The 11719-nt window shown below is 36.5% G+C and overlaps 1 protein-coding gene across 1 annotated transcript; it reads right to left on the reverse strand.

Annotated features, from left to right (window-relative positions):
- Positions 1-670: 670 nt before the first annotated feature.
- LOC306844708 (vesicular glutamate transporter 2.1-like) lies at positions 671-11126 on the reverse strand (the record flags this gene model as incomplete). The annotated part of the gene is made up of 12 exons (XM_079377050.1): positions 671-1012; positions 1399-1526; positions 2481-2591; positions 2769-2901; positions 3519-3668; positions 5014-5156; positions 5506-5592; positions 5960-6047; positions 6540-6654; positions 8777-8895; positions 9459-9714; positions 11041-11126. 12 exons carry the CDS (start codon positions 11124-11126, stop codon positions 671-673), a joined length of 1758 nt encoding a protein of 585 aa, XP_079233176.1.
- Positions 11127-11719: the final 593 nt, after the last annotated feature.

The raw sequence follows: 11719 nt of genomic DNA on the forward strand, positions 1-11719 counted from the left end.
CGTTGCTCTGTTTTAATACATACAATATTTACAGTCTGCCAATTTTGATATGTAATATCTCCTTTATTTAACTGACTCATTTAAATTCATATTTAAATGTAGGATTTGATCGTTTAAATTTGTGCAAACATACAACAATGTTTTATTTTTTTACGTTAATTGATCATCTTTTTTCAGAACTCACAGACACTACAAAATCTACAGTGTGGGAGTATTTTTTTTTTATCCTGTGTTGTATGTAAAGTGGCTCCAAAACGTATCTGGATGCTTAAGTTGTACTTAAAAATGTAGAAATGTCATTGCATTAGATTAGATAACAAAAATGCTACTTTTTTAAAGCTAAACATTTTACAAAAACAAGTTTGTTATATTAGATTATATAACGATATATCATATATATTATTTTATATATAGCTACATACATATATTTTTTAATTTCAAAATGAGGACACTTCATACACCCACTAAAGAAAAGCACAGAAAGACAAATTGCAGATGTGTTGCAGATTGCACTTGCATTTTGTTATTTAATGCAATGGAATTTATACATTTTCAGTTGTGACTTGGGTCCAAGTGCATCCAAATAATTTTTTGCGCCACTTAATGTTATGTATAGCTGTTTGCATCATGTGTGTGTCTGTGTGTGTGTGATAGTGTGTATTTGCGAGGTCTAGGAGTAATCCCCACCCTGCCTGTATCCATAACTCCCTTCCTCCACACCTTCCTGTACATACTCCTCTCGTTTATCCCATCCTTGTGCCCATCCGCCGTTCAACTGCGTAGTGGCACCATAGGACTTGGCTGGACCTCCCAGGGCACTGTAGCTCTGGGTGATGTCCCCTGTTTCCTCAGCTAGCTCATCTTCATCAATGAAGCCACACTTTTCTTCGCTGGTCTGTTCTGGATCTGCCCATGGCTGCTTCTCCCCCGAGGCGAAGATGCCATAGAAGATTACACCGCCATAATGTACCATGGAAGCGATAAGAAACACATACTGCCATTCTTCTCGGGTCTGAAAGGAAGAAAGAGTTGTCAGGAATTCATTGACATAAAGAAACTCCTGGGAGCTGCAAGAATAACACATGAAATAAACATAGGCTTTATGCTGATAAATCTGAGCACTTTTGGCAATGAATAACAAGTAGGCAGAGAGATCATGAAATCATTTAAAATCACCAAAAAAATTAAAAATATTATATTTCAGGTATAATAATACATCAGGTTTGGAACAACAAACAAACAAAATCAAGATAACAAATCTGCTGTGATTCTCAAACCACGCAAGTGTCACAACTCAACCTTCTAATCCACCATGAGGCAACATCATTCATTCAAGATCAGACCCATCCAGTCCATCTAGAATGCAAAAGAAAATTCTGAAAATCTAAGGTGTCTTACCTTGTGTTTGGTCATGGCTCCCACAATAAGAGGGCACACCATTCCTGACAGAGTTCCCACTCCATTAGAGATTCCCATGAGGATACTGGCATAGCGAGGAGCAATGTCTAAATGATTGACATTGAAACCTGATGGGCAATGAAGGTATACATCACATTAACATCAGACAAAATTGAAATAACTGTAAAAGATTACACTTTTTTTCTGTTTTTGGCGCTGAATTAATTACAATGGTTACTATTGTTCACTAAAACTACAAAAAAAGCATTTTCATTCATTGTAATTAAATAAACATTAAAAACTTTATATTTTGTATTAATATATATATATATATATATATATATATATATTATATGATTTTTTTGTTTATGTTGAAGCACTAAAATAACTATTGATTAAATTAAAAATAAAATGAATAACTAAAATTACAAACTAATACTTAAAAACTACTACAAAATTTTTTTAAAAGAAAACTAATAAAAAATGCCAAAAATAACCCTAAAGCAAAATGACTAAAGCTTAAACTAAAATACAAATAAAATCTAATTGTAAATATTAATAAAAACTATAATAGTACATCAATGACACTAAAATAACACTGCAACAAACCACATTACAGAATGACATTTTCAAACCACTGCATTCCTCTTGTATAATCTACAAATTTTGGTTCTGCATCAAGGGTGCACATTTTTCAGTCTCTCTAACATGATGTTGGAGATTCAGACTAAAAATAGAAAGAGCAGCCATCTTGTAGAGCGGATGAGTCTCTAGCCCCTCCCTCACTGAGTGCTCTGTCTAGATGTGCTGCCTGTGAGGCTGCTCTCAAGGGACAGTGTGTATGAATTATTTAAAAAGTCCATCGGAACGACTTATTCCTTCCAAGCTGCAGCGGAGGAAGACCGTTTTTGAGTGATAAAAGGAGAGCATGGTATTTTGTCAAAAATAAGCCATTAGTTGTGGTGTTCCCTGGCTGTGGATGGTTGCTTTTTTATTTTACTGCTTTTTCTTGTCATTGTTGTGTATAAAAGGTTTGCAAGGCAAAATATTAAATCAGACATATTGTTTCCCCAAAGACTTGCCTGATATTGCAAAACCACTGAAGCCGACAGCCAACACAAGAAACGAAATGGCCACTCCTTTACTATGTGAGTAACCGACCACCAACAATAGAGTGGCCTCCATCCCAAAGCCTGTGAAAGATAAACACAAGTGGAGAGTCAAACTAAGCTAAAATAGACAATTATATGATTATTACTATGACTATTAATATTTAGGATGATGATCCTAGTTTACATGGATTTAAACAGAATTTAATCATATAGGAGCTATGTCATTCCGGTTGTGTTCTTGCAGTAGGTTGCACTCACCTCCACAGTTCATGATCTTCCGAACTGTCGTAGTAGACAGGATGTTTTTGGTACGGAGGAAATCGGCTAACTGTCCCCCAATGGGTACGATAATGGTCATCACCAGATGGGGCAGGGCTGACAGCATGCCAACCTGAATAAGACAGCAGAAGGATCTTATTCAAAACACTCTACAGAATGAATGCATTAGCCATTGACCAATGTTAGTTGATATTGTGGCATTACAGGATGTAGTTGAACCACAGAAAAGAGAAAAAGGGTCCAATTTAAAATCTGAAATATATATTTTTTTTACTTAATTACAATAGATAATCTGATAAATAAATGTCTTCCAAAAAACTCAATCAAACTGGCATGCAACATTCACCATTAGTGTGTTAATACTGTAACTAGATGTAAAGACATGATTGAAGGTTTAACTGTAGGAGGTGAGAAAACGAGCACAATGAGATGCGAGCACAGACTTAAATCACCAATACATGATTAATGAATTATTCATTATGAACTATTCACAATGAATAATTCATCAACCTATTTCAGACCTTAGGGAATGACAAAGGTCACCCATTTACTGATGCACACTGGAATTATAGACAAAAATCATTTGCAACTTAGACACCAAGGCTAGCCATTTTTACCCAAATAAAGCTTGACTGCTGATTAAGTAATTGTTAATTTTTTATATTTTTCCAGTTTGTATAAAACAAATACCAATTCAAATGTGAAATATGAAAGGTAAACTGAAATTACCTTGCTAATCTCAAAGCCAAACACCTCCTCGAAGTATGCAGGCTGGCTGATGAGCAGCAAGTAGAAGGTCCAACTCCTGCAGAAGTTGGCCACAATGATTGCATAGACAGGCATGGATGTGAAAAACTGCTTCCAAGGTGTCTTGAATTTCTGTAAGAGAAAGGAGTATAGCAACATGTGGAGGGAACTTTTACAATAATACCCATTCTGTTAATGTTTTTAGCATTTATGTCTTGATTCTGCATGAATGAGTGCATGGCATTTACACCAAAGAAGACCAAAGTCCAGAGAAATGCACACTGAGACAAAATGGCTAACTAATTTGATCAAATTATAACATAAATATTTTTTAAAAGACCTTTCTGATATGCCTTTGTTTGTACTTTCAACTTACAGATTTCATTAGTTGTCCCCATATAACACCATGGCAAGAAAATCACTCTTTAGTTACCTGTAGTGACACTGCAAATATTGTCCTCTACCTCAAAATTATGCCAAGTATTTACAAAATAATAATTGTATACATAAAGGTGTGCTCACCAAAGAAATATTATCTTTTCATTTGTCAAGGCATCCTGACAAAATTTGCTCTGTGCTTTCATTTACCCTCTATAAAATCACAAAACTAAAATTAAGCTTTACACTTTTAAACTACAGCAATGTCTTGTTCACAGTAACTGTAAATGAAAGAGTGAGAGAATGAGGGGTTTGTCTCAGCTCTTAATCTTACAGTCGATATGAAATTAAAAATCACCCTATGTATTTTCTAAATGAATTTTCTAAATGAACAATATATCTTATTGTAAACAGTTCTTCTGTGCATGTTTAATTTTTTTTATTAACTTTATAATGTATAATCAAAATGCCCTAACTGGACTTCTTTTTGATGTCACATGAAGGACTTCTCCGATCATTTGGTCCCCTTAAACTGCAAGCCTGTGTTTATCTGCATCACTTTTGAAAGCAACACCCACATCTCAATCAACAACAGACGCACAGATCTGCGTTAGCCCAGGGCCCCGCAAAGGCTCAACACGGCACTGACACTTAGATGTACATCAAAATACAGAATAAAATATCTGTTGCCTCTTCCATTTCATCGTGACTTTAAGAAAGTTACAAATTTAAAAATAAAAATTCTCCCATTTTTTGTGTCAATTATTAGCCTGACGTCAAGAGAAATGCACTCTTAGTACAATGCACAATTTGCTCTGAACTCTTAAACTGGACAACCTTCCAAGCCACAACCATAGTATAAGTGAAGTAGATTTGTGTCAATAAGCAACATATGAGCATTATAATTATAGATAATTATAGAGTGGTCCTTAATTATAGGTTTGCATGAGAGGGGATGTTATGCCATTAGTCAAAACATCTCTTAAAAGAGGACTTGAATCCTACACACAAGCCTTTTCTTCTGTGCTATCCGACCCCATCTATATTCCAGAGATTCCAGCCAAAAGAGTGGAGCAAGATTATGTTTGCGATCACTCACTTCTGCAGGGCCTAGCAGCTTAGCGCTCTCGCCGATACTCTCCTCGATGTAGCAGCGTTCTTCAGCCGTGATGGTGGGATGTTCAGCTGGGCTCTCATATGACACTAAGATCCAGAACATATACCAGAAAATCCCAAAACAGCCTAAAGGGAAACAAACAATTCTTAGACATTGGTCTTAAAACAAAACTTCATAAAAGAAGAAGACAGGAAGATGGGCTGACTGAAAACTCATCATATAACTAAATGGATTACAATTCATTGCTTTCCAGACAGGACGTGCCAATTCTTGGCACAGTGGCAAGCAGATTCAGTGTCAGCACAGAGGACAGACACATGGCAGCATCAGAGGAAAGATCAATACCCAGCATCGGTGAGTTAATCCATACGACACTTACTAAAATATACTCATCAAGACCGTTAAGCACACTCATGCGATGATGGTTTGCACCATAACCATGGCTCATACGGTACACACAAAAAACACTCTTACCATAGACATAGAAAACCGATGACCAGCCTGTGTACTGCACCAAGATCCCAGCTAAAGGCATGGCAATGACAGCTCCAGCATAGGAACCTGCAGAAGAGGAGAGGAGAAGTTTAAATTGAAGAAAAACAACTGAGAGGGATAACTATAAAAGACTTCTCTGAAATAAATTGTCTTTAAAAAATAAAAAAAGAAGAAGCTTTCTGAATGCCTCAAACCATTTGCAGAATATGCATTAAAACAACACAGGAAAATCCAGTTCATGCATAAATAATGTTTCCTAGAATTCTTGAGGATAGACAACAAACTTATCTTTAAATTTTAACATGCACACAATGAGGCACTAAGGTAGCAACAAAACAAATATAATGGCATTGGTTTTCTTTATTATTCACTAATAAAGTAATACTAAAGTAATACACTAATACTATTTTGCTTTAAAGAGAATGAAGATTACCACAGAAGGAGGTTGTGGCTAGACGGCTTCTTTCCAGTGGGGGAGCCCATTTACTCCAGATCCCATGACAGGCTGGGTAGGTCACACCCTAGAAAAACAATAATAATGCACATCAGTTCTATATCACAAAGAAATGTGCTGAGACAATTTTTCAAATTAGGATCAAATCTTAAGCAATAGTTAAAGTTACGTAACATAAATCTATTTAAATGCATTTTTTTTTAACGAATAGAATAATATACATTGTTGGCGTGATGGAAGTAATCTAGTTGTCTATTTCACACACATATAAGCGCCTCTACAGATCAATACGGCTGTACTAAAGACAAAGCCTGGGTTATTATTCTCACAAAAATATCCTCAGGCCATAATTGATTGTTAGGGCTTTGGGCTTTTCCCAGGAAGAATTCCCAACATTGTTTTTATTTTCTTCTTCTTCTTCTTCTTTCTTTCTTTCTTTTAGACATTATCTACCAAAGGCAAGAGCCCAAATGTTAGATTGGAACCTATAGATAGTTATGGTATTAGATCGTTATTAGCAAACAAGCATTTACAATGAGAGAAAACCGTACTTTCCTACCTCTACAAGCCCTTGCAATATCCTGACGAATAAGACGCAGCCATAGTGAACACGTGCAGCTGAGGGGATGAACATGTTCAATATGGATGTGAGGAGAATGGCTGCGCCAAAAACCCTGAATAACAGATGGAAACGTGGCTGAATTATAGACACATTATTATAGACTGCAAAAAAAAAAAAAAAAAAAAAAAATATATATATATATATATATATAATATTTTTTGTGAAAGTTGTATGTAATTATATCCCGAGTTTCAGCTAGGCTATGTATTATTTTAACATTTTTGTTAAGTTCTTTATCGCTGAGAGAAAAGATTAATCAATTTCTTCATACACACACACGCGCACACACACCATATTATTACCCAAATATAACATTAAATTCAAATATCTGCTTTCTGTTCTTAAGAAAAAAACAGCAACAGCGTCGTTGCCTTTGGTGATGCCAGCACCGCCACAGAGGAAATATGGCCTTCCATTTATTTCCAATTTTCCTCCCGTCTTGTAGAGCTGGAGACCCCTCACCTCTCTCCCACCGGCACTCGCTAATCGGATTGAGGGAGTTCTCCAGCACGAGACTCGCTGATTCTATTAGATCTCAATCACGCCCAAATATGAACTGAGAACTGTTGAATAATTTCAGCAACGACAATTAAGTCAAATATTTGACGTAGTCTACTGAGCTAACAGAGAAAGATGTTTTAGTGAGCACAAATTCTGTAAACATATTTCCAGCTATACCGACATGGCAGTTTTATTTTTTGATAAATGGTTGTGTGATAGATGAGGTACGGCCAAACCCTCTGGCAACATGTCTGGGGCTGGTTGCCATGCCCCCCTCATTGAGCAGATTAGACACGCTTCCCCCGGGATCTCATTAACAGGTGGAGAATGCCCCACAGACCCGCTCCCACAGTCTAATCCTACAACTCACTCGACGGGTCAGCGTTCACTCTGCCAGTCACACAACACTGGAAACACAAGCAGGCTGATCAACCATAACAATGAACTCTCTCTCGCTCGCTCTCTGCCTGTCTGCAGTGCTGATTTATTTATTTATTTCCCCCCTTGAACGCTTGAATAAAAATAGTAGCCAATTCCTAAGGTTGATATTTTATTAGGATAGGCTATATTAGAATGATAAAACCACAACAGTGATTTCTCATATGCCTTCTTTGCAACTGATCATGACCTTCAAATAAGAACGGGAGAAGCAAGTTTGTAAAGGTTGGTTTGGACGTTTTTACCAAAAAGATCGTTCTCTTTTGTTCGTTTTTCTGACAAAATAAACTCAGTATAAACTGTAATAATGCATTAAAAAAAAAATGTATGTACATATATTTTCACAAGAAATGTGTGACCTTACAAGAGTCTTTGCAACATAATTAAATAAATAAATAAGATTGCATTGAACTTCTGCTAAATTAGCTCCTCCCATCACCCCCTTTTTCTTCCAATGACAGGTACAGTTCCATTCGCCGCTATGAATAATCATCCCTGGTATAATACAGCATGGTTCGCCAAGCTACTTACTGTGTACTGTTCGCCAAGCACTACTTACTCAACCAAATATTTGCAGCTTTGCAGCTTGAATTTGAAAGTACGAATTCGGCCGTGACTGTCGCTGTAATCATCCGCTATATGATTTTTAATGATTTCAAATATTTATTATCGTCTTACATGACTGAGACCTCCTCCTTAAATCTCCTTGTACATTATATAATACATTCAACGTCTCAGAAAGAGAACACGAAGTTTCATTTTTGACGAACACATGGAGATGCTGGCGAGTTTCTCCATTATGCCAATTTGAACTGGCCAGTCCCTGTAACAGTACCTGCCGGTTTGGAAATAACGTAGGACGTAAGCTGCAGATGTTTTACAGCTTTTTTATACAAGACTCGGTTTGCAGCATTTCTGACAAGACAAAAAAAAAAAAAAATCCGTGATCCATAAGAAACTAAAATAACACCTATATTAGCCTATAATGAATAAAACGAAATATTATTATAGAATATTTTTAAATAATTTACTTTATGTTCTTTCGTTAACATTAGGGAGCTATTTCATCTATAAGGTAGCCTACTATTTTCTATTTATGTTCTATTGGGAAATTATATAAACCAAACAGGATTTAAAAGGCGATTATTTGTTGTTGCATTATGAGTTAACAACAACAGCAACAATCATCATCATCATCATTATCTGAATAAATAAATAAATTCCTAGGGCTTTACCTGTTTGCCGCCAATCTAGAACAAATGTATCCTCCGGGAATTTGCGTCACAATATAACCCCAGAAAAATGAGCCATGAATCATTCCAACTGTTTCCGGGTCCCAGTTGAATTTTGCCTTCTAATGGAGAGAAACAGAAAATATCAGGTTGCTAATCCTATCTGTAAAAGGCCAGGGACAATTGAAAATGTGAATGCACACGTTTCCATAGACCTCTATTAAGATTTAAATATAGGAATATTGGCTATAATAATGTACATTCGATATTTCAGGGGGAAAATGTAACTTTTACTTTTCAGAGCAGCAAACAAAATATATATTGATTATTGTGCACAAAAAAAAAAAAAAATGAAATGACAAGCGCGCAGGATTAGTTTCCAGCTGAAGAGTTAATCAATTTGAGGCCGGTGACATTCAAGTAACGAAGGTCAAATGTTTTTTTGCATGAGTAGCCTACTTGTTTTCAATATTTTCCAAGCTAGCAGTGGGGCATCCAGCAGTGGCATCCACTGCTCAAGCCTCTTTCAAACAAACATAAGTCAGTGTGCTCTTAAATTCTGTACAGTTTCCAGACAAAGTGAAGCCAGTGTGCATGTGTGTCTGTGTGTGCATGCACGCTCGTGAGGGGTGTGTCACGAAGCTGACGTGAACTTATAAAATCCTAGCGTGCCAAGCGCACAAACCTCTTTGATGATGATCTTCCCGTTCAGGTGAATGGTGCTGTTGTTCACCATGCTCACTATGGCCACGCCTAAGTTGCACCGAATACCGAAGGAGATGCAGAACCCGAGGCCGCTCATTATGGCGATGATGTAGCGGCGCGGAAGTCCAAAGCACGTGCAGTCGCACAAAGGTGCCTTTTTCTCTTTGGGTTGAGCAGGCCGTCCATCCTCGGTCAGTTCGATGTTATCGCCCGGTTTTTGTCGCTTTTCTAACACTCTGCATCATTCAGAAGAGAACCGTCAGACTCCTTGTAGGACACTTATAGCATAACGACTACAGTCCAGAAGAACCAATTAATAGGACTTTCATCCACCTTTATTAGGCTACTTTAGACAATAATAGTTAGGAACAAACGAATCAAGATTTTATTTTGACATTTAGGCCTAACTGAATTTACATTCCCCACTAGTAGCCTGCTCTAGGTTGCACGAACAGATTTAGACAATGGTCATTAAAATGGCCTACATAATTTATTTATTTATTTATTTTTTCAATGCAAGGATTTTTATGTAAACTTCACACAGGCTTCGTTTGCTGCTGTACCGCATTGCAGCATTCCCTTCACCTTCACCTTATTTACAGTCACGCAGGCCCCCTGATATTCACGAACTTTACTAACACTTTAATATTATACCAGAGCCATAAACATAAATATTTGCATACAGTTATTTACTAGATAATCAAAATACATATTGTGTTGAGATAAATTTTATAACTTAATGTGCATCAAAATGTAGCTTACATATTTGTATTACAAAAATAACAAATTTCATTTCAGGCATTTGATTTTTATAATAAAGTGCGACGGGAATAAAATTAATTGTATTTTGTGATCCTTTGTATATGTAAAATGCATAAAACGCACATTAATTGCACTTTAATTGTCAACTAATTTTTTTTAATCTGAGAAGACAAATAAGAGACAATGTCCTAATATTTTGGAAAATACGCAGACACCACAAAATATCTATAAGCAAACGAAAAAAAAGGAAATATTTATTAAAATCAGTAATAATTTTTTTATTATTATTATTATTATAATTTTTTTTTTACTCTTCTCATAAATTTCAAAGATTTTTTTACGAGACACAAAAAATTACTCGATATAAAGGAGCATCAAATCAACGTGAAATAATTATGTGCAACCCGATTTTTTTCACGTGGTTTCAATCTTTTTCCTTTTTTTTTTTGGCAGGTATTATGGGAATATGCGAATGGTCTCTAAAAAAAGAAGCTGCACTCAGGGAATATATTACTATCAATCGATTACTATTCAATTGTAAATGCGTTTTAGTCGCCGGATTACAATGACAACCTTCAAAGATAGGAAAACTCGCATGCTTCTATCCCTTCCTCTCACGATTATGCAGAATTACATAATTTTCTTCACGTCTCCAAACCGACTGGGGAAACTCGTTACTGAATAGACTAAACTGGCTGCAAATTTTTCTGTTCTGCTATAGCAGTAGTTAGCGTATTTATCTATAGCCACAACATACGCAAAATTCATTGATTCAATTAAAAATTTTTAAAATATCTTACTTGTACAAGTGTCCCAGTGTCTTCCCCGCTAGTTGCTTAAATCCCTCTTTGCTGGGCATAAAACCAGGCTCCCTCGGAGTCTCCATGTCCAAATGTGATAATCCCTCGTTTTTCTCGGTAATGTTAAAGTACCATGTCACAGTGTGAGATGACAGAGCATACCGGACCAATACCCAGCGGATCAATGATTCAGTAAAACAGATGATGAAAATTCACGACGGTGTTCACAGAGCGAAGGAAGAAAAAAAAAATCCGCCTACACAAGAGAGATATCAGAAGTGCTCTGGCTCTGTCTACTCATAATTATAAACTCATAAACTGCCCCGCACGCGATAAGAGCACGCGATGCCATCTCAGATTTGAGTCAACCAATTAATGTTCGCTTCAAATAAAAAAAAAGCGGATTTAAAAAACGACGTATGGTTAATTACGAGCAAAAAATTGAAAAGCACTGTGACTTTTTTTCGGTGCTAAGTGACAGTGAAGTAGCTTCAGGGGTGAATGGCTTTCAGCACCAAGGACAGCGACAGTCTCGCCGCGACTCCTTCGCTCACTCCCGCCAGAGTGCCACTGCTTTGGGAGGGGTTAGAGAGGGCGGACAATCTTCATATTCCATGCACATGTTCTCTGATTTTGTCCTCAAATGATCTGAAATATGTTCCACGACCGACAAATGATA

Source organism: Barbus barbus (assembly GCF_936440315.1).
Source record: "Barbus barbus genome assembly, chromosome: 1".
Classification (NCBI taxonomy): domain Eukaryota; kingdom Metazoa; phylum Chordata; class Actinopteri; order Cypriniformes; family Cyprinidae; genus Barbus; species Barbus barbus.